Source organism: Miniopterus schreibersii, assembly GCF_964146895.1.
Source record: "Miniopterus schreibersii genome assembly, chromosome: 1".
NCBI lineage: Eukaryota > Metazoa > Chordata > Mammalia > Chiroptera > Miniopteridae > Miniopterus > Miniopterus schreibersii.
The window spans coordinates 68,059,307-68,084,965 of NC_138101.1; the positions used below are offsets into that span (position 1 = coordinate 68,059,307).

At 40.7% G+C, this 25,659-nt stretch overlaps 1 protein-coding gene across 2 annotated transcripts in view; it reads right to left on the reverse strand.

Moving 5' to 3' along the window:
- CFI (complement factor I) overlaps positions 1-25,659 on the reverse strand; it is a 44,572-nt gene that overhangs the window by 13,495 nt on the left and 5,418 nt on the right. Inside the window, exons 2-12 of one of the 2 annotated variants that reach the window (XM_081116109.1) lie at positions 25,434-25,481; positions 18,717-18,996; positions 16,306-16,459; positions 13,274-13,455; positions 12,026-12,139; positions 11,763-11,873; positions 7,595-7,618; positions 7,420-7,437; positions 4,917-4,952; positions 2,011-2,114; positions 1,766-1,869 (exon numbers count right to left, since the gene is read on the reverse strand). In XM_081116109.1, coding sequence (XP_080972235.1) covers positions 1,766-1,869; positions 2,011-2,114; positions 4,917-4,952; positions 7,420-7,437; positions 7,595-7,618; positions 11,763-11,873; positions 12,026-12,139; positions 13,274-13,455; positions 16,306-16,459; positions 18,717-18,996; positions 25,434-25,481 — 1,175 coding nt within the window. The remainder of the gene's footprint in view (positions 1-1,765; positions 1,870-2,010; positions 2,115-4,916; positions 4,953-7,419; positions 7,438-7,594; positions 7,619-11,762; positions 11,874-12,025; positions 12,140-13,273; positions 13,456-16,305; positions 16,460-18,716; positions 18,997-25,433; positions 25,482-25,659) is intronic. The other variant, XM_081116110.1, reaches the window with a different exon arrangement.

A 25,659-nucleotide genomic window follows, 5' to 3' on the forward strand; every position in this document is an offset into this window, starting at 1 on the left:
TGTGGTAGGGTTGAGGAAGTGAAATCTTAGATTTCTGCCTTGTGTAACTAGATGAATGGTGGTGTCATTTGCTGAGATAGGAAACACTGGGACAGAACCATATTTGGAGCAAGGGGCACATCATGAGCTCAGTCTTAGAGGTTCTGAATTGAATGTACTTTTGATATAGGCAAGAAGTATTGATAGACAGTTGACTGTAGATGGTCAGTGGTTGGAGGAGAGGTCCAGGCAGGAGATATCACTGTGTCAGCATATAGCATTGTTTCAGCATAAAGCACAATTAATTTTAAGGAGAGAAGTAGGAAGAGAAGGGGAAACCAAGCTAAATATTGGAGAACTCCAGAATTAATAATGTTCAGTCACAGAAGGGGGAAGCTGCAAAAAAGGCAGGGAAGGTGTGGCCTTTACAGAGGATGGAAGAAAACAAGGAGAGTATATCACAAAGGCCAAGAGAAAGGGACCATTCTGGAAGAAATTACATTTTGGCTCATTGCTCCAACCTATGAGGATCTTTATGGGTATCACCCAGCATATTTAATCATTCAACATGTTTCCCATTCCTCTCAATGTTGGGTCATCTGCAGATTTGTTAAGTAGGCCTTCATCTAAGCTACTGTCAGGTATATTGACCTGGATTTTACCCTGGCCCTACTACTGACCAGTAGTGTAGCTTCAGACAAGTCATATAACTTCTCAGTCTGCTTATCTATGTAATGGGAAGACTAATATTTACCTCTTAGAACTGTGTGAATATTAAAACCAAATGACAGATGTGAAAGTGTCAGGCACGGTATTTGGTCTGTAAGAGGTGTTTGATAAATGATATTTCATTCATTCTAAAGATCAGAATGGAGGCCAGAATCCCAAACTCTGTCGTCCTTCAAGACGACTTTATTCATTATCGGCACCTTTTAGGTATTTTCCTGCAGTCACTCTTATGGACTAAATTGTGTCCCCCTAAAATTCACATGTTGAAGCCCTAATCGCCAATGTGACTGGATGTGTTTGGAGATAGGGCCTTTAAAGAAGTTTAACTAAGGTTAAATGAGGTCATAGGAGTGAAGCCTTAATCCAATATGACTGGTCTCTTTATAAAAACAGGAAGAGGCATCAGGAATGCAGTCTTGTGGAGCAAAGGCCATGTGAGGACACAGCAAGAAGGCAGCTATCTGTGACCCAAGGAGAAACCAACCCTACTGATATCCTGATCTTGAACTTCCAGCCTCCAGACTGTGAGAAAAAAAAATTTCTGTTGTTTAAGTCCCCCATTCTGTGGTACTCAGTATAGCAGCCCTTGCAATTGAATACAGACACTTATTAACTTGCCTTATTGGTCCTGCATCAAAATTATATTTCCGATCTGTAGATAATTATGGACATCTTTTGTTACATGCTAATGTTGAATCCAGATACACAATGCCTACCCCACTTCTCTGATCTGAAAATCTCAAACCCTGTCAAAGGAGGAGATACATGTAGGTAGCACCAACTTACTTTCCCACCATGCAAATGAAGCAAGTAAAGTAAATTGGTACCTACAGGTTTGATCTGCCCTTGCCAGCTGGGATCAACGATTTGGCCTGTGGGCAACACAGTAGGTTCTGGGGGATTGGCCTCTGAGGTTCCTGTTGTGAATATCAGAGGGTATTTAGCGATCAGTAGAGTGGAACTTGTCAGTGACTTTTCTCAGATGTGCTTTTGATTACCCTCTGTTACTCATTTTCATGTTTCAGGAAAGCCAAAATCTATTGGAGACATATTTTACCTGACACAATGTGCAGCAGTCAGGACCCAACAGCCACCAATATAAATTCCTCCACAGCTGAATTTCTCATCTTCCCTAATTGCCACCTGCCATGGGAAGTCTCCCTGTAAAGACATTTGTGTGGTCACTGCCATTCTACAAACAGGTGACTCTAAAAGATTTCCACTGCAACACTTCCAGTCTCTTATAATTACATAACCCCCCCTCCCACACTCGGGCTGTTCCTGGGAAGGAAGGAATATTACCACTTGTGCTGCCTTTCCTCCTATGACTCGCTTCCTTCGACTGGGCACCTTGTTTTTGACTCCACAGGCTAGTTGAGGGAACAATGATTTTATCCGTTTTCTTTCTTCAAGAAAAAAAGAGATCATATGATTTTTGAACCGGTTACCTTGTGGGCAGACAATTCTTGATTATGCCACAAAAAAAGCAGAGTCAGAGCTAGTATGAAAGAGGCCAGGTTCACTAGTAAATTATTTGGGGTGCTGAACTGCACTATTTATCTTGTTTAAAAATTCTGGCTTAATATTAAAATTGGGTTGGTTCTCTCAAAATCTCCCTAAAGGTGGACTAGTGGCAGGAAGAGGCTGGCTGAAGGGTTAAACATTTACCAACCTCTGGCCGATGAGAGATGCCACATGCCCAGGCATTACTACTGGCTGGGTCAGCTCAGGGTGGTAAAAACCCTTGTCTTCTCACTTTCATAGTTTTTACTTATTTTTTAAAATAATGTTTTTATTGATTTGAGGGAGAGAGGAAGGGAGAGGGAGTGAGAGAAAGAGAAACACCAATGGATCGGCTGCCTTCTGCATGCTCCCCACTGGGGATCGAGCCAGAAGGGGAATTGAACCAGTGACCTTTTGGTGCATGGGACAATGCTCAGCCAACTAAGCCACATGGGCCAGGGCTTGGTTTTTACTTTTTAGAGGCTGTTTTTATGGAAACATTTTCAATAATATTAACATTAATGATGCTAATATTAAGTACTTTCTAAATGTCAAACCCCATGCTAAGTACTTTGTATGTGGTTATCTTATTTAGTCATCACGTTAACCCTGAGAGGTAATGTGTTAGGAACCTCTAGACAACCCAGGTCAGTTGGCCAGGAGAGGGGAGTATGTGGTTAGCCACTTGACATGTGATGACCTTTCCTCCCTCTGTGAGCATTCAGATGTGACACATTTGTTACTGGGGAAAAACACGGTAGAGTGAGGCTTAAGACATGAATTTGCAAGAGAATTCATGACAAAGGAAGAAAGTGATAGTATAAGATGCTCTCCTTAGTCTCTATTTTACCATGTCCTGAAAATTTTTGTAGATGTGCTTCTTAGCTCCAAATGAAAAAGGAGAATTAATATCACTGCCAATTGTTTTGAGCATATAAGGAGGAAGGTCCTCAGGGAAGAGAAGTTGTGAACAAATGTGGATAGATTTGGGGGTAGGGCTCCCACCCCTCCTAAGGTTGGGGAAAGAGTGTGATGGCAGGTGTTAAATTTCTGTGTGGGCCTCTGGAAGAAGAGAGACCTCATTCATTGAGTTCTGTGAAACCATCTTGGGTGGCATCTAAAAATTAATAAAAGACCTTTGCTGAAAATCCCTTCTGAGTATCTGTAGCTTTGAGATCTACATTTTTAACCCATTGCCTGATTTTTAACTTTTTTTATTATTATTTTTTTTTAGAATTTTTTGCATTTAAAAAAAATATATATATCTTTATTGATTTCAGAGAGAGGAAAGGAGAGGGAGAGAGAGATAGAAACATCAATGATGAGAGAGTCATTGATCGAGCCCACAACCCGGGCATGTGCCCTGACCTGGAATCGAACCCCGATCACCTGGATCCCAGGTCGAGGCTCAACCGCTGAGCCACGCCCAGCCGGGCTTGCCTGATTTTTTAAAATGTTAATTAGTTTTGGGGCCTGGCAATTAGAAGGGAGCCTTGTATGAACTTTAGTTTAAAATAGGGAGCTATTTCATTCCAATTTTGTATTTGAGGTTAAGTTACTCACCTAAAGTTATATAGCTAATAAGTAACTGAGTTAGGATTTAATGCAAGTCAAGCTGACCTGAAAGCTCTTATCAATTACTGGCTTCCCAGGAACTTAACACTTAAATTTATCTTGGCTTTTAGTACACAACTGGCCAGAATACAGATCTTCATAGACCTTCTATTATCATGTTAATTCAATTAAACCCATTATTTTTCTTTCAAAATGTATTTCCTGGGTCATGCTTGACATTTTCTTGTTTTTGATAAAACTGACCTGACAAAGCTCATAACAAATAGAAAAACTTTATGTAGGACTAGAGTATTATTTCACTTCCAAATTAGTCATATGCATTAATCAATTTTTAAAGCAGTTCTCAAGAAACATTTATGCTTATTTTACTTAAAAATGATAAGGAAAGGAGAGAAGTAATGTTATTTTTTTTCTATTTAAATTGATATCAAAGGTAATTGTTGCCTGAATCAATTATATTACATACACGTATACATACACATACAGCACTAAAATTAAACTTAAACTAAGGGTCTCAGGTTCAATTCCCAATCAAGGGCATATACCTGGGTGGCAGGTTTGATCCCCCACCTGGTCCAGGCGTGTGGGTGAGGCAACCAATCTACATGTCTCTCTCTCATCAATGTTTCTCTCTCTCCCTCCCCTCCCTCTCTCCCTCCCTCTCTCCCTTCCACTCTCTCTAAAAATCAGTGGGGAAAAATATCCTCAGAGGAAGATTAACCAAAAAAAAAAAAAAAAAAAAATCCTCAAAACAAAGGACCCAGTGCACGTTTTCCCTCCTGGGAGCACTCCTGCACCTTTCCCTTCTCCCTCTCCTTCCCCCACAGGTGTGCATCTCTTAAAGCCTAAGGGACCCCATGAGACTCACAACTAGGGAGCAATGGGCTGTGGCAGCTTGTCCTGGATTAACCCCCTGACCCTGTCCCCAAGGCCCCCTTTGCTCTGACCTCTTAGTGAGTGAAAGAGGCCCAGCCTAGGCGCATTTCCCCACCTAGTCCCTCTCCTGCTGCTTCTTCTAGCCTAGGCCCTTCCTTGTTTCACTGTCCCAAGTTTTAATAAATGTCCTCTAAAAATTTTTTTAAAAACTTAAACCAGGGGACCACTAGTAAAAAAGAATAATGTTAACTTACCTGCATCCATATTAGCAGTCCGATTTTCTGTACTTTCTATAATAAAACAATTTCCAATGTTTAAAATTGTGTTAACAGTAAAAATTAAATCATTAAAGTCATTAAACTTTGACAATAATTTTCTGTCTTTAAACTTGTCCTCCCTTTAAAAAGGACAAGCACATCACCTGATTTCCTCTTTTTGGCTAGGTAATTGTGAAGGCATAAACTAGAGGTGTCTGTCTGTATAAGGGAATGGCGAGGCTCATGGTGCTGCAGTTTTCTGCATGTAGAGCAAGCTTCTCTTTCAACTCTGCACTCACAAGGTCCTTACAGAAGGTAGGGAGCAGTCACTGACACTGACCAAAAGAGCCCTGAGCTGGCATTAACAAGGCTCCTCTCCTTTTGTACATAATAGGGCACTTCTTTCAAGGGCTGTGCAAACAATATTTCATTGGTTTCAGTATCAGGCATGGTTAGTGTCAGACATCTGGGATGCAGAAGTCAAAACCAAATAATAAAACCAACAAGGAAACAAACGCAAAAATATTCTTTCCTCCTCCCTTAGATTTCGCTTGAAGGTCTATGGGGTGACTTCATCTTCACGCCGCTGCCCTAGAATGTTTCAGTCATGCACGGGATCCTGACGGCCTTGACCTGGGGAGTGAAGGTGAATTCCCGCCTACAGAAGGTTCTGTCTTGGATGAGGCTGTGCCCAGAGGGCAGCGTTACTGTGCTGCAGCCATCCTGTGTCTTAGCCCTGCATTTCCTGAGCTCTTTTTAGAAGAACTGTTATGCTACACACGCAGGTTATTTTCTGGGCAGAGAGAGGCTCTGCTCAGAGCTTGCACAAAAGCATCCTCATGAATCAGAGAGAAGTCTCAACATTCATACTAAATGCTCAGCAAAGGAAGATGGGTAAAGTCCAGGGTAGCTGAGGTGCACTAGATATTAGAAGAGCAGCACGAGCTCTGACAGCACTCACCATAAGAAAAACCATCAATGACTTGGATTCTATAAAATTAAAGATTTATATTCAACAAACCTCGCCACGGATAAAGTTAATGGGTGGGCGGCAGAACGGAAGAAGATACATGCAATGTCTTCAGCTGAGGGTGGATGGATGTCAAGAATGCAAACCAGCGGGAAAGAAGGCTGCAGCCCCCCGTGGCATGAGGCAAAGATGTTAACTGGAGAAAGCAAAGATGAAGGGAAAAGAAGAAAAAACTGAAAAAGCTAGCATGCATATAAAAAGAGATCCGCTATCATGGGTTATTATAAACATTCGATTTTATAAACAACGCCGTGTCATTTGACAGTGCGAGACCAGCAAAATTAGAAAGCTGGGTACTACTGAATGGTGTGGTGGGCCCTCAGGCGTGGCTGGTGGAGATGAGGGTGGGCAGCTCTGCCCAAGAACACGCAGATGTGTGCCCCAAGACCCCACAATTCCTTGCCAGCCTGATGAGTCCATGACTGGGAAAGCAGAGAGTAAATTGCCAAGGTGGACACCACAGAGCATCTCATGCAGCAGTTAGAAGCAACAGAGCCAGGGGCCACATGATGGCGTGGACAGACCTTTGAAACATGCTGCTTTGTAAAAAGAAGGAAAGGAAATATGGGACCCACGACAAAATACCACGTGAATTAAAAATGCATGCTTACGAAACAGCCATGCACGTTGCATGAGAGTGCGCGCAAACAGGACAACTACGTGTTAAATCACATCAGGCTGGTTGCCTGGTGCATGGGGTGAGGGTGGGGGAAGGAGTATAGGTGAAAGGGGCGTGGGCCTTGCCTGGACGGGGTGACCATGTGCAGTGAGCTGCGGAGTGCCATTCGCTCATCTCCGTGCCCCTGTGTCTGAAACTAGGGAGGAAGGAAGGGCAAGAGGGAGGGAAGGGGAAAGGAGGAGTGAAAGCTGGTGGTGGGAGCAGCAGCAGCCTCGGGGGGCCAGATGACAAGGGGGGGTACAGAGAAATACCTGAGACTGGGCACTGAGGGATGACCTCGAGCATATGAAAGTCCCCCAGGAATCCTAAGAAATCCTAAGGGGGGACCTTGGACTTCGGGTAGTCATTCTATGTGACTAATAAAGAAATAAGAAAGAAAAGGGTGACCCCAAAGAGCTGGATTTGGGCACTTCGGTCTTACAAAGTAAATAGGGACATGCTGCCTATCATGCAAAGAGGTATCTTTCCTCTGGTGGCGGTTTGGTCAGGAGCTGCCTAGGTTTGGAGGGAAAAGTGAGGAAGAGGAGGAGAGTCCTCAGCAGAGGGGGATGCGCAGGAGATACCCCCTTTGGGTGGTGCTGCTCAGCGGGCTGTGCAGGGGCGTGGGAGCGAGGATGCAAGCTGATCAGGCTGCGAAACGGCCTCGGTGCCTAAGCTAATGCTGACGCTGGGTCGGTGGCAGCACCCGGTCACATCCCCCTCAGTTAACAGTCACATTAAAATATAAGACAGCAGTACCTTTGTTTTGCTTCAAGTCTGCAATATCCCAAGAATTTAATAAATTTTTTTACCTTGAGCTCCACGTAAGCCTTAAAAAAATAAAAAACAAAAAAGTTACCACAGCAAAGGATAATTTTTATTTGAGAAAAATGCACACTATATCAGTATATGTCCTAAAAGTTATAACACCTTATTTTTCTTTTCAATTCTGTAATATAAACTTTTCTATTATAAAAATACATTTACCTTTAAGTTTAGGACGGTAAGCTCCTGAAAACAAACAAAAAAAACCCCTCATTGTAGCAAAAGGATAATTTTCACTTGAATAAATATGCAAAAGTCATTATTATTTCAGACATAGTATAACAATTTAAAGTTATATTTACAAAAACAACAGGGAACCACAGCATACCATCTTCCTTTGATTTTTAATACTGCATAACAAATGTTTCATCTTCCATTTAAACACACCAAGTTCACCACAGCAAGGAAGTCATTTTAACTTGAGATTAAAAAAGAGATTTGCATTTTAGATATATTTGAACCCATGCCCAACAGCAAACTTACGATATACTTATACAAAATTTATAACTCTAACTGATATTAATAAGAGGTAAGCTTATGAAAGATAAATGAAATCAAGATGTACTCCAAACCTCCCTTGGTTTAGTGATTCTGATCTGTCCCATGGAGAGGAGAAATCAATGAATATGCTAATATACATACATTTTACATATCTACTCTCACTTGCTCTTTCTTAGAGGGGGAAAAATTAGACCCATTACAGACATAGCCGGGTAAACGGAGGTAACAATGACAGTTGACTAAATGTATTTTTCATACAGATGCAAGAAATTGATAAGAATAGTAAGCTTTATATTGTAGTTACTCCCTTGCGGTAGATTTTTATTCTTTTTGTGAACTAACAAATTGTGTTCTCTGACCTTAAACTGCAGAGTTTTGCACCAGGAGGAGGAGGAAAGAGAGTGAAAGGGGAAGAAAGAGGAAAAGAAAGAGAAGAAACCTAAAATATCATTATACGGAAGAAGTGAAATCAAACTGTATAGCTTCAGAGAAGGACAAATATTGAATGATCTCAGGCCTCGAATCTAAACAAACCAAACTCACAGACACACAGATTGGATCTGTGGTTACCAGAGGCAGAAGACGAGGGAGGGAGAATTGGGTGAACATGGTCAAAAGGTACAGGATAGGTATATTAGGTATATCTATTAATAATCAGTCACAAGATACTTAAGTACTGGGGATGCACTTAATGTACAGCATGGCGACTACAGTAACACTGCTGTATGGCCTATCTGAAAGTTGCTAAGAGAGTAAATCCTAAAACTTCTCATCACAAGGATAAAATACTTTTTTTTTTAAACTGTATGAGGTGATAGATGGCAATTACTCTTATTATAATAATTTCACAATATATGTGTGTCAAGCCATTATGCTGTACACCTAAATGTATGTATACAGTGTTGTGTATCAATTATATCTCAATAAAACTCGGATGAAAGCTGTCAAGATTCACTGGCAAAAGCTATGGTTTACTGTCTTCCTCCCTGAAAAATTTTTTGAAATTTCTTCCTCCCCTCTCTTTACAAGGGATTTAACTACATTTAGTGAACATAAAAGTATTTTGCGCAACTTTTTATATACCCTTCAAAAGAAATTATGTGATTTGAAATCCTAAAAAGTATGTTGTTGTTTTTTAATTTAAGAAGTGATATAGGTGGAAAATTAAACAAAATATCAGTGAAGTCAAAATCTTGGCATACCAAGTAACGACAAAATAGAATTAGTGTCAATTCATTTATCCATACATATCTTCGACATTTATTTAATACTTATGTGTAAGGTTCTTTACCTAGGACATTTGAAATATAAAAATAATGAGGTAGATTCTATTTTCAAGGTGTTTCTGTTGAGAAGGGAAGGTAAGACAAGTGCAAAAAAAGGCAATAAACAGTTTACAGTCGTTCAGTGTTGACATGGTGGGAGAATTTACACCATAGAAATTGGCAAAGGCTACAAATCAGAGCTTCCCCTCTCTCTCTCAAAGCCAAGGGTTAAACATTTAGCTTATCCAGCACACTGGTTAAGTCCCATATGTAAGGTGGGTCTAAGTACAGCCACTCCTCTTGCAGCCTTTTTTCTTTGTTGAAAGTAGCTCTATCCTTTTAATTATCAGGCCCAAACCTTGGGACTCATCCCCAACTGCTCACTTGTTCTCATACCCTCATCCAACTTATCAGCAAATATTTTTGGCTCTAGCTTCAAAATATATCCAGAATCTGACTGCTTCTCATCATTTTCCTTCCTATCCATTGGTCCGAGTCACCATCGTCTCTTCCCTGAACTACTGCAATGGCTTCCTCACTGGTCTCCCTGCATCTCCCCTTACCCTCGTACAGACTATTTCCCAACCAGCCACCAGGGTAATCTTGAGTCAGATCATGTCGCTCCTCTGCTTAAAGTTCCCATTTCACTTACAAACAGGCCCTAATCTCCCTCACACGAACCACCTCTCTAGCCTCTCCTACTGTTCGTCCTTTAACCTCTCACTATTGCCACCTGCAACACCTGCCCTCCTATCCTCCTGGCTGCTTGTTCATGCCACACACTGGAATGTTCCTGTCTTAGGAATCCTGGTTGTTGCCTCTGCTCAGAACACAGCTCCGCACATATCTACATGGCTGGCTCCACCTTTTATTTTTATTTTCCCCCCCCAAATTTTATTTCATAATTACAATTTACATTCAATAATTAATAATTCAAAACTAATAATTACAGTATTATTTTATATTAATTTCAGATGTACAGCATAGTGGTTAGACAATCACAGGCTTCACAAAGTGTTCCTCCCCATATTTCCAGTGCCCACCTGGCACACACACAGCCATTACGTCCATCATTTCCTTCAGCTCTTTACCTAAAAGTCACCTCAGTGAGTGAGCCTTCCCAGGCCACCTTGTCTAAAATTTTAGAACTTACCCTTGACATTTTATATTCTCCTTCCTTGTTTGTTTTTCTTAGTACTTATTCTTTTTGAGATAATTTATCTGTTTCTCTCGTTTACTGCCTCCCTCATCCTCTAGACTGTAAGATCTATGAAGGGGCAGGGATTTTGAAACAATATTCACTGTTGTAACCCCAGCACCTGGAACAGGACCTGGCACACATAACAGTAAGAACTTAAATATGCGTTGAGTAAATGAATGAATGTAATGACTTAGAAACATTGATGGGAACAAGAAGTCAGTCTGTGTGGCAGACTAGGTTCCTAGTAAATATTTTTCACATTGGAGGTTTTTCAATGAGCACCAAGAATCTAAGACCATCAACCCATTGCTTTGAAACACGTAATAAGTAAAGGGGAAGGATTACACATGATTCTGCCTTCCTATTGTGAACTGCATTCCATGGAAAAAATAGTGGATGCAGAGAGTTCTTCTCTGTAGAAGTTAATAAATGCAGAAGGAATGAGGAATTAGAAATCACCATTTTATAGTCCTTATTGGCAAATTGGCTCAAGGTAATAATTACAAAGGCTGCTGAAAACCATTAAGGTGAAGAGTTGTGGGGGGACTATTTTAAAGGAGCCATCAAACTGATCCAGGGATCAATCACTGGGAGTGGGATAACCAGACAACAAGACATTATATAAATAGGAATCACACAGCACCACTGATCAAGAATTCTTGCCTGAAACATTGAACTTTGCATCTAATCAAGTCTCCATAAATCCAGAATAAGGAACATCCTGTAGGTAAATGACCCAGTTTCTCTAGAAAATCAATGGCATGAAAAAACTTGGGGGTGGATGGGTGGGTAACTCTTAAAGACTAAAGGATACTTTAAAAACTTAATAACTGACCACAATGTTAGATTCTTTTGTACCGTGATTCAAGTATATTAATTCTACAAAGACATTTTAAAAACTGTTGGGAAAATTTGAACATGGGCTGTTACTAAACAGTGTTAGGGAATTATTATTTTTAGGTGTACTAATGAGATGATGGTTGTATATAAACATGTTGCTATCTTTAGAGATATACATAGGCAAAGTTATGTGATATCTGAAATTTGTTTTAAAATGCTCAAAAAAAGCTGAACAAGACTGGCAAAATATTAATAATTGTTGAAGCTGGGAGATGCATACATAAGGGTTCATTCTAACAGCCTGTTTTTGTTATGTGGGAAAATTCCCTAATAAAAAGTTCTGAAATAACAAACAAATATTTAATAAATAAAAATATAAGATCATTCCATAGTTCTTCAACTGCTCACTCAATAGTACTCCTACTGCTACACCCTCCTGTGGTCACTTAAGATTACAATTTGCCTTAAAAAAAAGCTTGGAATCCCTGATTGCATGAGAAGTAACCACGAAACTTTAAATTACCTTCACAACCAACTTCATCTTCGCCTGTGATGCAGTCCACCTCACCGTTGCACTTGTGCTTGTTTAGGATACAAACACCCGATTTACAAAGGAAACTTCTGCCTTGGCACCCTACGCAAACACAAATAGAAGAGTTTTTGGTTTTCTTGTTTTCTTTCTTATAAAGGAATGAGATGGAATCTTGAATTCAGTGGTAAAGTTGTTTCTACTTTTTTAGTCAGAAGGATGCATTTGGGGGGTTCAGAGGCGAGATTGATCTCTACCTTTACAGCACAGCTCATCACTTTGGTCTCCACAGTCATTGACACCGTTACAGGTCTTCTTCTTAGGAATGAGTTTCCCATTCACACACTGAAAGGAGTCACTTGTTGGAGAAACTGTAAAGTAAGAATTGTCTTTGTGAAATTGTTTTGTAGAGCTGTGGGTGACATCTTAATCACAGTTTTGGAATAATGGGGACATTAAGATAAAGTCAGGCATCAAAGAAAAACTGATATAAAATGTACTGATAACTTAGCGCGGCCGGCGTAGCTCAGTGGTTGAGCATTGAGCCAGGAACCAGGAGGTCACGGTTCCATTCCCGGTCAGGGCACATGCCTGGGTTTCGGGTTCCATCCCCAGTAGGGGGCGTGCAGGAGACAGCTGATCGATGATATTTCTCTCATCGATGTTTCCCTCTCTCTATCCTTCCCTCTCCTTTCCTCTCTCTCTTAAAAAAAAAAAAATCAGTAAAAACATATTTTAAAACCCCCCCGACGAACTCCTGTGAAGGCTCCACTCAGCAACCCTCCCCCCACCCAGTTTGGTAGTTTCAACATAGTATATATTGTCAATGAGGAAAATAAAAGCCAAAACTGGCTAATGAAGGCCCTGTCATTATCTCTAGAAACCAATACTATGGAGGCCTGTTCTTGCTGAGATTGGGGGAGGGTTCAGGAATCAGGAGACTTGCGGACACTGGCAAACACTAGTCACACCCTTTCTTTTCATGCTACTACATTCATCCCCACCCCATCCCAAGAGTCACAGTACCATTTACATTTTGATGGTACATTTTTTAGCACCATAAAAGGCTTTGGCCCTTAACACAATATAGATACGTGGCTAAAATATTCCAACATCAGCATGGAGGAGAAAAAGTGGCCTGAAAACTGAAACAAGAATGTGGTCACGAACATTTTAAAGGAATGTGTCTAGGCTGGATGTCTCAAGGAGATGCCGAGGTTTCTTCTGATGCTTGATTGACTTGTGTTTGCTGTGTTAACTTTAACCCCGATGTTCAAGGAAGCAAAGGGGAGTCAAGCAACTTTGCTTCCCATATAGGCACCTGGACAGAGTGGCAAAAGGCACAGCAGGGAGAAAACTCCAATTTAGGCTCTAAAACCCAAAACATGATTTTGCCTCTGTAACTGGTAACTGGGTATCCACCACTTGTTTGTTTATTACAGACTTGGTTTGAAATAAACAACTATGAAGGAAGGGAAAATATCAGGCAAACCCCCTCTACCAACCTGCATCCTGTGTGTAACACACCACACCCGCTAAGCCCTGGTGACTTTTGATTTTTTTCTTAGTAAAGGTACATTCCGCCAAACTGGACTCGAATCCTCGACAGTGCACTTGCAGACATTCAGTGGAATTTATATGGAGATCTTCAGGAAGATGAAAGCTTCCTTGAGTATCAAGGGCTCCTCTGCAGATAGAGTAAATGAAACATTAGGGTAGAACAACGGATACTTTGCATTTGTAACCTTAACTGTAGAAGAAAGGCAATAGAGCTAATTTCCTCTTATTTTCTACATAAGGCAAGAAAGATGCTTAAAATCTCTCAGCCTCAGTACACTTGCAAAAGGAAATATAATTATCTCACCAAGCTTTGTAAAGATTAACTATAACGGTCAATTTCAGCTGGCTAGCCAGATTTCTAAACGTGGCAAGCACTCAGCAAATACTGGTTTCCCTCCTCTGTTTCTGGTTAAGGAGGATTGTTTCCTCTTCCTGACTCCTGATGTTACTTTCCAACGTGAGTTGAGCCATTCATGGCCTCTCTCATGTTTTAATTCCTCTTCTCTCCAGGAAAGGGAATGGATTCATTTGATCAGGGAATTCTGGAAATATAAATCGGACGAGGTCAGCCCAGCTTTTCCATTTGGGGGTGGGTGGGCCTCTGTGCCTGCCCCATGCCGTCAGGCTTACCACGAACACCCCATTGTTGCCTAGGATTTGGGAGGTTAACTTGGTTTAATTCTAGCAGGTCCATTTTGCTTTTACACTAAGCTACATCCTCAATTAATCTGTAATCGTATTAAGGTGGTATTTTGGCATCTATATGCCATTGCTTGGGCGTCGCGATTTGTTCAAACATTTGTGTTGGGCAAGAGGCTGCATGTCCTAGAGGTGCTGCGCTACAGTGAAGCACTTTTCCGGGACGGTCAATTGCTCCCTGCTTCTCTTTAGAAGCAAATGAGAAAAATGGGTTAAAAAAAGTAAAAAGTTGAGCAAAGATACATCAGACAGATACAAACAAAAATAAAGCAGTAATGGCAATATAAATATCAGTTCAATTAGAATGGAAGGCAAAACAGAGAACAAGGAGGGTATTTTTAATTATTTCAGATCCATAATGAGGACACAGTAGCCATGAAACTGAGCCAAACAGCATCAAAATATGAGAACCCATGACAGCCAGTTGGGGTAGCCTGACAGGTGGATAACCTGAAAAAGCTCTCAACCTAAAATTATCTAAAAATATTAGATAAAATATAATAAATGCCCGCAATGAGCTCTTAAGGAAGTGAGGGAAATACCCACTGACGCAAATCAGAGAAGTCTGTCCTTGAGCTTATGCAAAATATGATAAGAACAAGATACTGAGAGAGCAAAGACTGAGAGAATTTACCATTAGGTTGAATCATGGGTTGTAGGCCACAAACTATCAAAAATCATAAATACCCTGTGGGCCAATTTAATGGTAAGAGACTCTCGATAAGGAACTACTAGCAGATATGGTTTAGGAAGAAGAAAATTGAATCCGGAATTATGGAGTGAGAGGTAAGAAGTAACAAAAACCAAGAAGTTGGTAAACATCAAGTAAATCTGACTAAGCACTGACAGAACAACAGTAATAACAACTGCTGATTATATAATGAGAGCAGTTAACTTCAAGGACATATTGAAATAAGGTGGAAGTAAATCCTGGATCCTTGAGAGGGCAGTGGCATTCTTTGTATTAGTCCCGAAGAGGCTGAGGACTTCCTAAGTCAAGGATTCAAGGTGTTAATGTAAAGATAGGCAATAAAGGAATAAAAATAGAATGTATAGTTTCTAAACCACATAGAGGAAGACAAGGGGGAAGATTAAAACAACAACAACGTTATTAACCTAATAGAAATTATAAAAGGAAGAAACAAGAGCACAGAAAAAGCAGGGTAAATAATAAGCCCAAACTAAGGTAAGAAAAATAATTTTAACAATGTAAACAATCACAATAGTGTAAACGGACTACACTTTCTGACAGTGATTGTCATGTTGGATTTAAAAAAAAAAATCTAGATATATGTTGTTTATAAGGGACACACTTAAAAGATAAAGACACAAAAACTTATAAGTAAATAAATTGGGAAAACTTTGAAGAAGGCAGTGAACAAGCTTGCTTATTCTAATAAGTAACATATCTATTATATAGAACCCTGCATATGAAGTATTTAAAATATATTCGGCACAAAGCAAGCCTCAACAAATATCTAAACAATTGTCATCATATAGAGACATTCTCTGACTACAATATAAATAAATAGAAAAACAATAGGAAAAGTTTACTAAAAGCAAACTAACATATTCATTAGGGAAAAAAAAACACTTCTAAATTATGTATGAGTCAGAGAATAAATCATATTGAAAATTAGAAAATATTTTGAACTCAACAATAAATAAAATACCACTTATGGAGGCTAATGGTATGCAGATGAGGCATTAGGCGAAAATTTGTGCTTTAAATGCTTACCTTAGGGAAAAAAATTAAAAATTGTTGAGTATTTACCTTGAAGAATTAGAAAAATTAAAGTGCTGAAAAGAAGAGAGTCAAACACAATAGCAAAAGTTAATGAGGTTGAAAATAGAGAAACATGAGACAATTTACAAATATAAAAATCCCAAACACTAATCAAATAGACAAATCTATGCAATGTTGATCAAGAAAAAAGGAAGGCATAAATAAATAATATTAGGTATGAAAAAGTGTACATAAGTATAGATGAGTAGAGACAGACAGTAATGAATGTGTTTGCAACTCTCCAAACCAGCGAAGAATTTGTATCCAGAAACTTTAACAAACTTCCAGTTGCTCTGTGCTCAGCAGTGTTCTAAGCGCTAGTCAACCATGAGCACATTTAATCCCCATAACAATGCTGGGTTGAGGCAGGCAGTTAACACTCTCAGGTTACATATGAGGAAGCTGAGACACAGAAAGATCAGGTAATCAAAAAACAAATAGTTGGAACAAGAAAATCAACCCTGAGAAAATCCCCTGACGTTAGGCACTCACTGTTGAAATCCAAGGTTGAGGCAGGCCACATTGGCCTGCGTTATGCCCCAGCTGTTATTACATACGAACATTTTCTTATCTTGGTCTACGAGTTTTACTTCAACAATTCCCTCTGAATCTCTACTGCCGTACTTCAAGGAAATATTAAATTGCCCTAAAATAAAACCAAAAGAATGTGTAACATTTAGGCATTCACTTTTTTCCTCTTGATGAAAAAGCCTTGAAAATAATAAGATACATAATTTCAAATTAACTTTAAACATCGTGAAGATTTTAACAAGTAATCGTAAGCAATTATTTTATGAGGGCTTATTATGGGTCAGTGGCTGTGCTACCCAGTTACATGGAATTATCACAAAATCCTCACATCAACCCTATGAAGATTAGGCTGATATTTATCTCCATTTTACACACGAGGAACCTAAGTTCCTCCACTTTTATACATGAAGTTAAGTTACTTTCTCAAGTGGTGCAGCCAGGAATCTGAACCTATTATATCAGCGATTTTCAACCGGTGAGCTGCAAGAATTTTAAAAACATGCAATGCCTGACTATTTAGTCAGGGACACTGACCTCTTTTCCCTGAGATTGTCAGAAAGAAAATGACAACAGCCAACACAACAACAGCTGTCTGGTGTAAATGAATCAAAATTATACCTTTTTTTTTTGTCAGATTGGCAAAAAATATATTTTTTGATGTGCCACAGAATTTTAGTAATTAGTTTATGTGTGCTGTGAGATGGAAAAGGTTGAAAATCACTGTACAATATTGATCTCACTCCAAAGTCCGTGCTCTTTAAAGTATGTGGAACAAGTAATGAAAATGTAGGCAAGGTTTGTGCACTCTCATATATTTATGGCATTTAATGCCTCAAGAGAACAAAAGTCTGACACTGACAAAATAATCTCCGCGATTGCTTTCCTCCGCTCCAACAGGTAGGGGAGATGGGCGCCAATAGCGAGCTGTCGTTCCCCTTTTCCACAGTCCTTCACCACCTTAACTCAGCACCATAGAAATATCTAGGGGACTGTGAGCTGGTGTATATCATGATGCCTTTAAAAAAAATGTTTTGAACATTCCTCTGTAAATTCATCGAGTGAGAGCCTGTGATAATTGTATCAGAAGACAAGCCTGAAGTTTGCTGTCGTAGCTAAAATTCCACGAGCACTTTCTGTGCGCCAAAACTGTGTGCAGAGCTTTGCATGCATCATTTTATTCACAAGAGTCTTATGAGTTAGGAATCACTATTATTCACATCCTGCAGATGTGGAAACTGGGGTCCAGAGAGGTCACATAGCTCATCAATAACCAAATTGGGGCTTGGGCAGTCTTGCAATTAAACCTGAATGACATTGAGATCCCTAATCTTAACCCCTCCACTAATCCACTTATGAGTGTCGCAGCCTTCTTACTACATTAGGCACCTGAATGGAGTGTGGACAAGCTCTCTGATCTGATGTGCCAAGTTTGCTAGGTTGGAGTATGTTTTAGGTCAGCAGCAGTGGCCTGAGCTCCCCTTGAATCAGGGCCAGTGGGATCAGGGCTAGGGAGAGGGGTAGGGGCTGGTGGGATGAATGCTGGAAGAAATGACTGGGGCCAGAGGGCCAGAGGGAGGCTCCGTATCAGCACCAATCTCATGTAAAGACTTTTTCACTGGGCTCTGAACCAAGTAAATGACCCTTTAGCTAAGTAGAAGTGAGGGTGGGGACAATTCTGAAGGCCTGGGTGACAAAGCATTGCACAGGCACTGAGGGGAGGACTGGGGCTCTGGACCCAGGGGCTGGCTACATTCTGACTTCTTTTTTTTAAAAAAATTCTTCACCCCGGCTGGGCGTGGCTCAGCGGTTGAGCATCGACCTAGGATCCAGGCAATCGGGGTTCGATTCCTGGTCAGGGCACATGCCTGGGTTGCGGGCTCAATCAATGAGTCTTTCATCATTGATGTTTCTATCTCTCTCTCTCCCTCTCCTTTCCTCTCTCTGAAATCAATAAAGATATATTAAAAATAAATAAATAAAAATTAAAAAATAAAAAAAATCTTCACCCAAGGATATTTTTTTCATTGCTTTTCAGAGAGAGTGGGAGAGAAACATTGATGTGAGAGAGACACATTGAGGTTGCCTCCCACATGAGCCTGGACCAGCACTGGGGATGGAGCCCACAACCGAGGAACGTGCCCTTGGCCAGAATTGAACTTGGGACCCCTCAGTCCCCGGGCTGACACTTTAACCACTGAGCCAAATTGGCTAGGGCTACATTCTGATATCTTTAGTTATCACCCCAGTTACTATTGAGACTAGAGAGAATTTTGAATTGTCATCATAACATTTCATAGGAAAAGTAGTTTCTAACAGAAAGTATGATAGACAATTTCCTTCTTATATCATAGAATAAACTAAGCTTTTCCTACCTGTAGCTGTACATGCTCCACTATTTAAAAACTTTGCCTCTGGATGAAGACATTCGAAACTCTTTAGCTGACAGTAAGTGGGGAAGCTTTTCCCATTAGTGGAACACACCGTGGTACCATTCTTTGGGCAATGATAAGGGAGTTTACAGATGCATTTTCCTTCGATGCATCTCTGCCATGGTTGGCAGAAGACTTTATGGCAGGAGAGATGTGTGTATTTTTCAATTAAGCACTTTTGGTCCACCAGATCCTCTTGAGATGTTTCTGATGTCAAAGTTACCTATAAAACACAAAATAGGCACTAACTTAGCAACAACCCAAAATCTCCTCTTTGAATATGAGTAAGTGAAGGAAAGAAATCCAACAGACTCACCTACGTCACACACAGATGAGGGGTGTGTGGTCTGGCTGTTTTCAGAATTAGATAAACCCAGCTTCTAGTTCCAGCTTGGGCACTTACAGTTATATGGTCTTGGGCAAGCTACCCTAGTGAATGTGAGTCTCCTCATCTGTAAACTGGGGATGAGTTCTTCTATTTTGTAAGGTTATTGGGAAGATTAGAAATAATACGCATATAATGCTTGACAGGTAGCAGGCATGAAATCAATGGGAGCTATTATTATCCGAAAGCCACAATAAAATTCTGCCACAGAAGAAATCAATGAGTTTCATCAGTCATGTTAAGGAGTCACAAATCTGATGCTAAATATAGTCTTACAAAATGAATTGATGAGTGAAATTGATTGATTCTATTAATAAATGTAAAACTATTTGTTAAACTCCTCTAAGATGACCATGGGATGGGCTCTGTCTTCTAAGGGCTTGGTATCTAGATAAGATAGAAACACACATAACAACTGGGTACAAGGCAGACGGAGGTAAGCGATGTAACAGTGGTACAAATATGCCCAGTGCTCCTGGAGTGGAAGAGAGTAAGTTTTTCAAAGGGGATTTCATTTATTTATTTATTTATTTTTAAATTTATCTTTATTGTTTAAAGTATGACAGATGTCCTCAGGGGGGATTTTAAAAGGCCTCATGGAAGTGGTAGCAGTGGAGCACGGGGAGGAAAGACAGGTGCTAGCAGAGGGCTGGTGCTAGCAAAGCCAGGAGGGATGGTGCAGACTGTATTTAGGGACTTGTGAGCAGTCCCGACGGATGGGTATGTGGTTGGGGGGTGTGTGTGTGTGTGTGTGTGTGTGTGTGTGCTTCAAATGGGGCGGCCATTGGTCAGGAAACTGGGGAGGAAGAGGCAGCAGCAGTGAGCATGAGAAACGTTTGGAAAGACACGAGCAAGCAAAAGCAACGGGATTGGACAATTTACCGCATGGGGGCTGAGGGTGGGTCCTAGGTTTTGAGGTTGAGTCCCGGTAAGGAGATATAATAACAATCAAAATAGATATTAAGCTAAATTAGAGCACTATGGGTTTTGTTTGAGACCTGTCGAGTCTGAGGTGCCTGAGGACATGAACGTAGAGATATTATGTAGGAAGGGGAAATGTGTGTCTGAGGCTTGGAAGACAGATCATTAGCTCAGGTATCAATTAAGTCAATAAATGAGTTAGGAAGCACCAGGCCAGAAGAGTAAAAGTTCGGTCCTAATGAGCTCCCTAACCTGAAGGGAGGCCAGCAAGCCTGCCTGATGGGTCTCTGACCCATGTGGGCCAGGGTGCCATGAGGACAGTGTTCCAGGCTCCTGGCCAACTAGGAGACTTGGGAACATTTTCTGGATGAGCCGATGTCTGGCTGGGTTCTGGGGTGCTGGGGAGGAGGCTGCTGGCAGAGGGGTGTGAGTAGGCACACCAGGCAGGAGTGTGAGAAAGAACAGTGCACTTAAGGCTGGAGAACAGAGTGAGAGGTGGTGGAGAGGGTAAGGGAGCAGGTCCTGAGGGAGCCACCAAGAGACCTTAAGCTGGGAGGCAAATTCGCATTTGAGGAAAATCTTTCCGGAGATAGATCAGACAGGAAAAAACCCAATTAGACCTGTAGGAATCCAGAGGAATGTGATGAGGGCTGGGAACAGGCCAACTGGGACAAAAGTCAGTCTTGGGAAGCCAGTGTTCTCTCTCTGTGTCCTAGTGGCCCCCTCTGGAGGATGGGCATTCTGGCCTCTAGTGTCCCTAGCCCCCAGCAATGAGAGCCTCTCTCTTCTCAGTGCCCTCCAGCTGTGGTAACAGCAGGCTGGGCAGAAACAAATCAATCTTTAAGTGCTATTATGAAGACAAATAAAAACCAGTCGATTAAAACCATGCAAAAATGTGCAAAAGCTGTGAAAATCATCCTATCCAACATGCTTTCCAATAAATTATTAAATAGCCATAGAAAGAAGAAAATTGGACAAATCGATCATTCACTACACTGGCTTTTGACACCCTGATCTGGAATGAAATCCACCCGTTACCTACTTTTCATGGTTCCATGTACCACATACTAGAGTTGAAAGTTGTATAGTTACATAGCTCCTGTAGTAAGTGCCCCGACAGCAGAGACTATCACCTTTTTATTGAAACAGTGGTATTTTAATTGGATGCAGGAAGAAATCAACTTGATTCCTGCCTTTATCCCTTTAAATCTTTTGGAGGTCCCGTTTTTCCTTGATATTTGCAAAGAAACTTGGGCAAGGGTTGTAATTTTTCAGTCACCCTTAAATTAAGAGCAAAGACAAAAAGTTAAAAGATTTTCAGTCCCAGGAACAATCATGTAACAACAATGACAATGCCCAGCCCTGCACAGTAATCACTGAAACTCTAACCTTCACTTTAGTTGAGAGCTTCGCCTTTCTCCCAGCTGAGACTCACCTGGCGGGCCTGGTATTCACGGTGTGAAAGGTGAAAAAAGGCCACACCACGCAAACACAGAACTTGGAGGAAAATTTACACTTAAGGAGCCGAAGATGTGGAGAAAGCCAGAGGCTGTGTTTCCCTTGCTCAGCGTGTCTGATGTCGCAGAGAGCTTCAGAGGACAAAGACTGACAAAAGGCCACTGAAGTTGACGCGCAAAGGTCATCGGGGTCCTTCAGAGAAATAGTTTTAGCTGAGTGGCAGGGGCAGAAACCAGGCCCGGGTGAGCCGAGGCCAGAATGGGAAGCGAAGGATGGGAGCGGGGTGTGGGCTAATCCTTTCGCAGGTCCTGTGCTTAGCCGTGGGACACCGAACACGGGCTTTAAAAAAAGTCTCTTCAAGTCCCAATAAAATGAGAGTAAAAGAGTCTTTTTAAAAATGACGTAACCAATAAAGCCAAAGAGAATGAGGGAGAACTATAGACTTCAGATGTTATAAAAATGGTGGAGTCTGCAAAGCAGATGGGCTGGTGGTGAGGGAGTTAGCAGACCAGAGGACATGGAAACCCATGCATAATAAGGGAAGGCCGAAAGAATGAAGCAGTTCACCCAGGAAAGCTTAGAAATTAAGGCAGCTAGTACCGCTGAAGAACATGGAATGGCTGAAAAATCAGGGGATTGGTTAAAACAAATGGCTGTATGAACGTGTTATTAAGGATTCTGAGGTAAATAGTAAAAGGATCGAACCCGCAACCTTTTGGTGTACGGGATGACACTCCAACCAACCGAGCCACCTGGCCAGGGCTCTAAATGTTTTTTAATGTTTATATTTGTTGTAAACATTAATACTCTTTACAAAATTGTATTTTACCTTACTTTCAGGCAGACGAAAAGATTGCATTTTCTTGAGGCTGGACACGGTGGTGACTTGCTTTGGCCAATAAAATATGAGCTTTGGTAACATGTATTAGTTTCATGTGGAAGCATTTAATTGCCGTTGAAAAATGACCCTGCTTTCTCTTGCCCTGCCATGGTGATCATGAAGATACGTGTTGCAGAGATACCATAGAATTGAAAGCAGCCTAGAATGCTGGGCCAACTCATGGGGGATACTTTCCTTGGAGAGTCACCCAGTCTCATAGTAGACTTTGCATGAGCAAAAATTAACTTTTGTTGTTGTTACGTCACTGAGATTTGGGGACTGGTTTTTACTGCTGCATACCCTAGCCAATACTGACTGATAGAGACCAGGTATCTGGACACAGTCTCCATAATCCAAAACCTTGAGAACCACTTGTCTAGGAAGCATGGAACCTAAATCATTCTCTGTGTGAGCGGTGTGTGAGCTGACTGAGACATGCTCTAGAAGCCTTTTCCATTTTTCTTGAGTCTGGAGTTGCAGACTGAAAAAGACTACCAGATACACGGATTAGGCATTCCCATTGTGTCCCTAGACCATCTGAGTGTTAATGTAGTGCATTATTTTACAAATGCAGATTCCTGGACCCAAACAAGAGACCCCTGAACCACAATCTCTGGGAGAAGGCTTTGGAATCTGTACTTTAAACAAACTCCATAAGGATTCTTATGCTCCCCAAAGACTGAAAACCATTCCCGTAAACCAATAATTTTCAGTGGGTTATGTATACCCTGGGAGTGTAAAGTTAACCCAGTGGGTAAAATAACAGAAATTATATTAATTTATATGTTTTATTGAAAAAGTAGAAATAAAATAATCATTACTGATATTTACACATGGGTTGGCACTTGTGCCAGCATTCATAACATATTCGTTCAATATTTGTTGAGAGCCTACTATGTGCAAGGTACTGTTCTAGCTCCTGGGGCTACAACTGTGAGCAGCACAAAGTCAAAGAGTTTACATTTCTAGTAGGAGAAGCAGACAAAAATGAATAAAGAATAAATATATAGTATGTCATACAGTGACAAACACTGTGCAGGGTGAGAGAGAGAGATGGTGGAGAGAGATGGGGAGGATTGCTATTTTGTATAGGGTTGACAGGGAAGACTTTGGGGAGAAGTTGACCTTAGAGCAGAAGCCTGAAGGTGAGGGAGCGAGCCATGCAGATGTCTAGAGGTGAAGCGTCATGGTCAGAGGAAACACCTAGGGCAAAATCTGTGGGGTGGAAGCATATGTGCTGGTGGTGTGCACTTGGCCTGGGGGACCACTGTGGCTGGAGGGGAGAAATTGCTGAAGGGAGATCAGGAGGATAGGAGGTCCGAGTATTGGAGGGGCAAGCAATTGATCATGTAGAGCTTTGTGTACTACTGAAAAGACTTTGGCTTATTCGTGAATGAAATACAAAGCCATTGGAGGGTGTGAGCCCTCCAACATTTATAGGCTGGCAGATGTTGAAGATTTAGTAGAGGAGATGAGACCATGTGGCCAGTAAAGTAATAGATAAATAAAAAGAGTTGGTGGCACAGAGGGAAGGAGAAGGAAGGAGGGATCAGCAGCTGTGTCTAATGCATCTCCAGTAAGAAGGTGACCTTGACAAATGTAATTCTGGTGGAATGGTGGGAATTCAAGCCTGACTGGGTTCAAGAAAGAACGGAAAAAGAGAAATTGAGCACAGGATATTTTTGAGAGTTTAGATGTAAAGGGGAAGAAATGAGGTGATAATTGGAGGGGGTTATGAGGTTAAGAGATGGTTTTGAGTGTTTTTTTTTAACCTCACCCAAGGATATGTTTATCAATTTTTAAAGAGAGGAAGGAGAGATAGAGAGAGAGAGAAAGATGATAGATAGATGATAGATGATAGATAATAGATAATAGATAGATGATGATAGATAGATAGATAGGTAGATAGATAGATAGATAGATAGATAGATAGATAGATAGATAGATAGATAGATGATAGATAGATAGATAGGTAAAGAGAGAGATGTGAAAGAGAAACATCAATCGATTGCCTCCTGTATGCCCCCCCAACCAGGGATGGAACCCACGACCTAGGTATGTGCCCTGACTGGGAATTGAACTCTCAACCTTTCGGTGTACGGGATCACACTCCAGCCAACTGAACCACCCGGCTAGGGCAAGAGGGTTTTGTTTTAAGACAGAAGTTCACATACATATGCTTGATAAAGGAACATTATGGACTATATGATCTAGTCTTAGCTAACATGATTTTTAACATAATCTTCACAAATGGAGAAGTGGCTTAGACATTCTTATAGTGAAATGAATGCTGGATTGAAAATAATGCCAAAATGCAACACCAGTAAGTAAGAAAATGACAGTCTACACTTCTAACCCCAGTAGAAGCTGTTCATCAGCCACATCATGGGGTTAGAAACAATGAAAAAGTGATCAGATATAACAGGGAGCCAGCCTGCCCCCAATCAGACTATTTGGAATATAGATTTACATCTAATATCATTAATGATGAACCTCTTCCTATGTGCTTAATTGTATATGTTGCTTTTTCTGAGGTATCTTTTCCAGCTAATATGCCACTAGAATCAAATGAAAGTTTTCAAAACTAATGAAGTGTATTTAGTGACATTATTCCATTAAAGATCAATGGTGAAAATTATTAAAATATTATTTATGTGTTCAAAATTTTGTTTGTATTTAAGGTGCATTTATTTGTACAACAGTGTTTTTATCATTTAAAAGTCAATATATTCACATATACTGGGAGCACATGTTCAAAAATTTTTAGCAATTACTACTATAGCCTAGTCATCTATAAAACGTGATTTAACTTCTTTAGCAGAGGCTGCTTTTTTGTGTATATGGAATTTGGGGGGGGTGGTGTTCTTTCCTTGGTATTTGTAAAGATGTAGCAATTATTTTGATGTGCATTTTATTGTATTTGAGGCAGGACTACAATGAAGCCATTTTAGATAGATGGTTGGTCATTAGAAAACAAATAAGAAACAATCTACTATTCAACACCAGTATGCTTTACCTCTGGTTTCTTTATCCCTTCCCATTGTAGTGGTTTTTGGTCTTCATCCTATAAACAAAAGAAAAGAGTGCTTAACTATGATCAAAGTGAGGAAAGTCCACCGCTTTCCCTTTCTACTGCTTTTTGTAAAAAAGGAGAAAGTCCCCTCCTACAACTAACTGGCTGTTACTTTACCTTTCTCTTTGTTTCTTCTTCTATAAAATGTGGAAAATAAAAATAATATCCT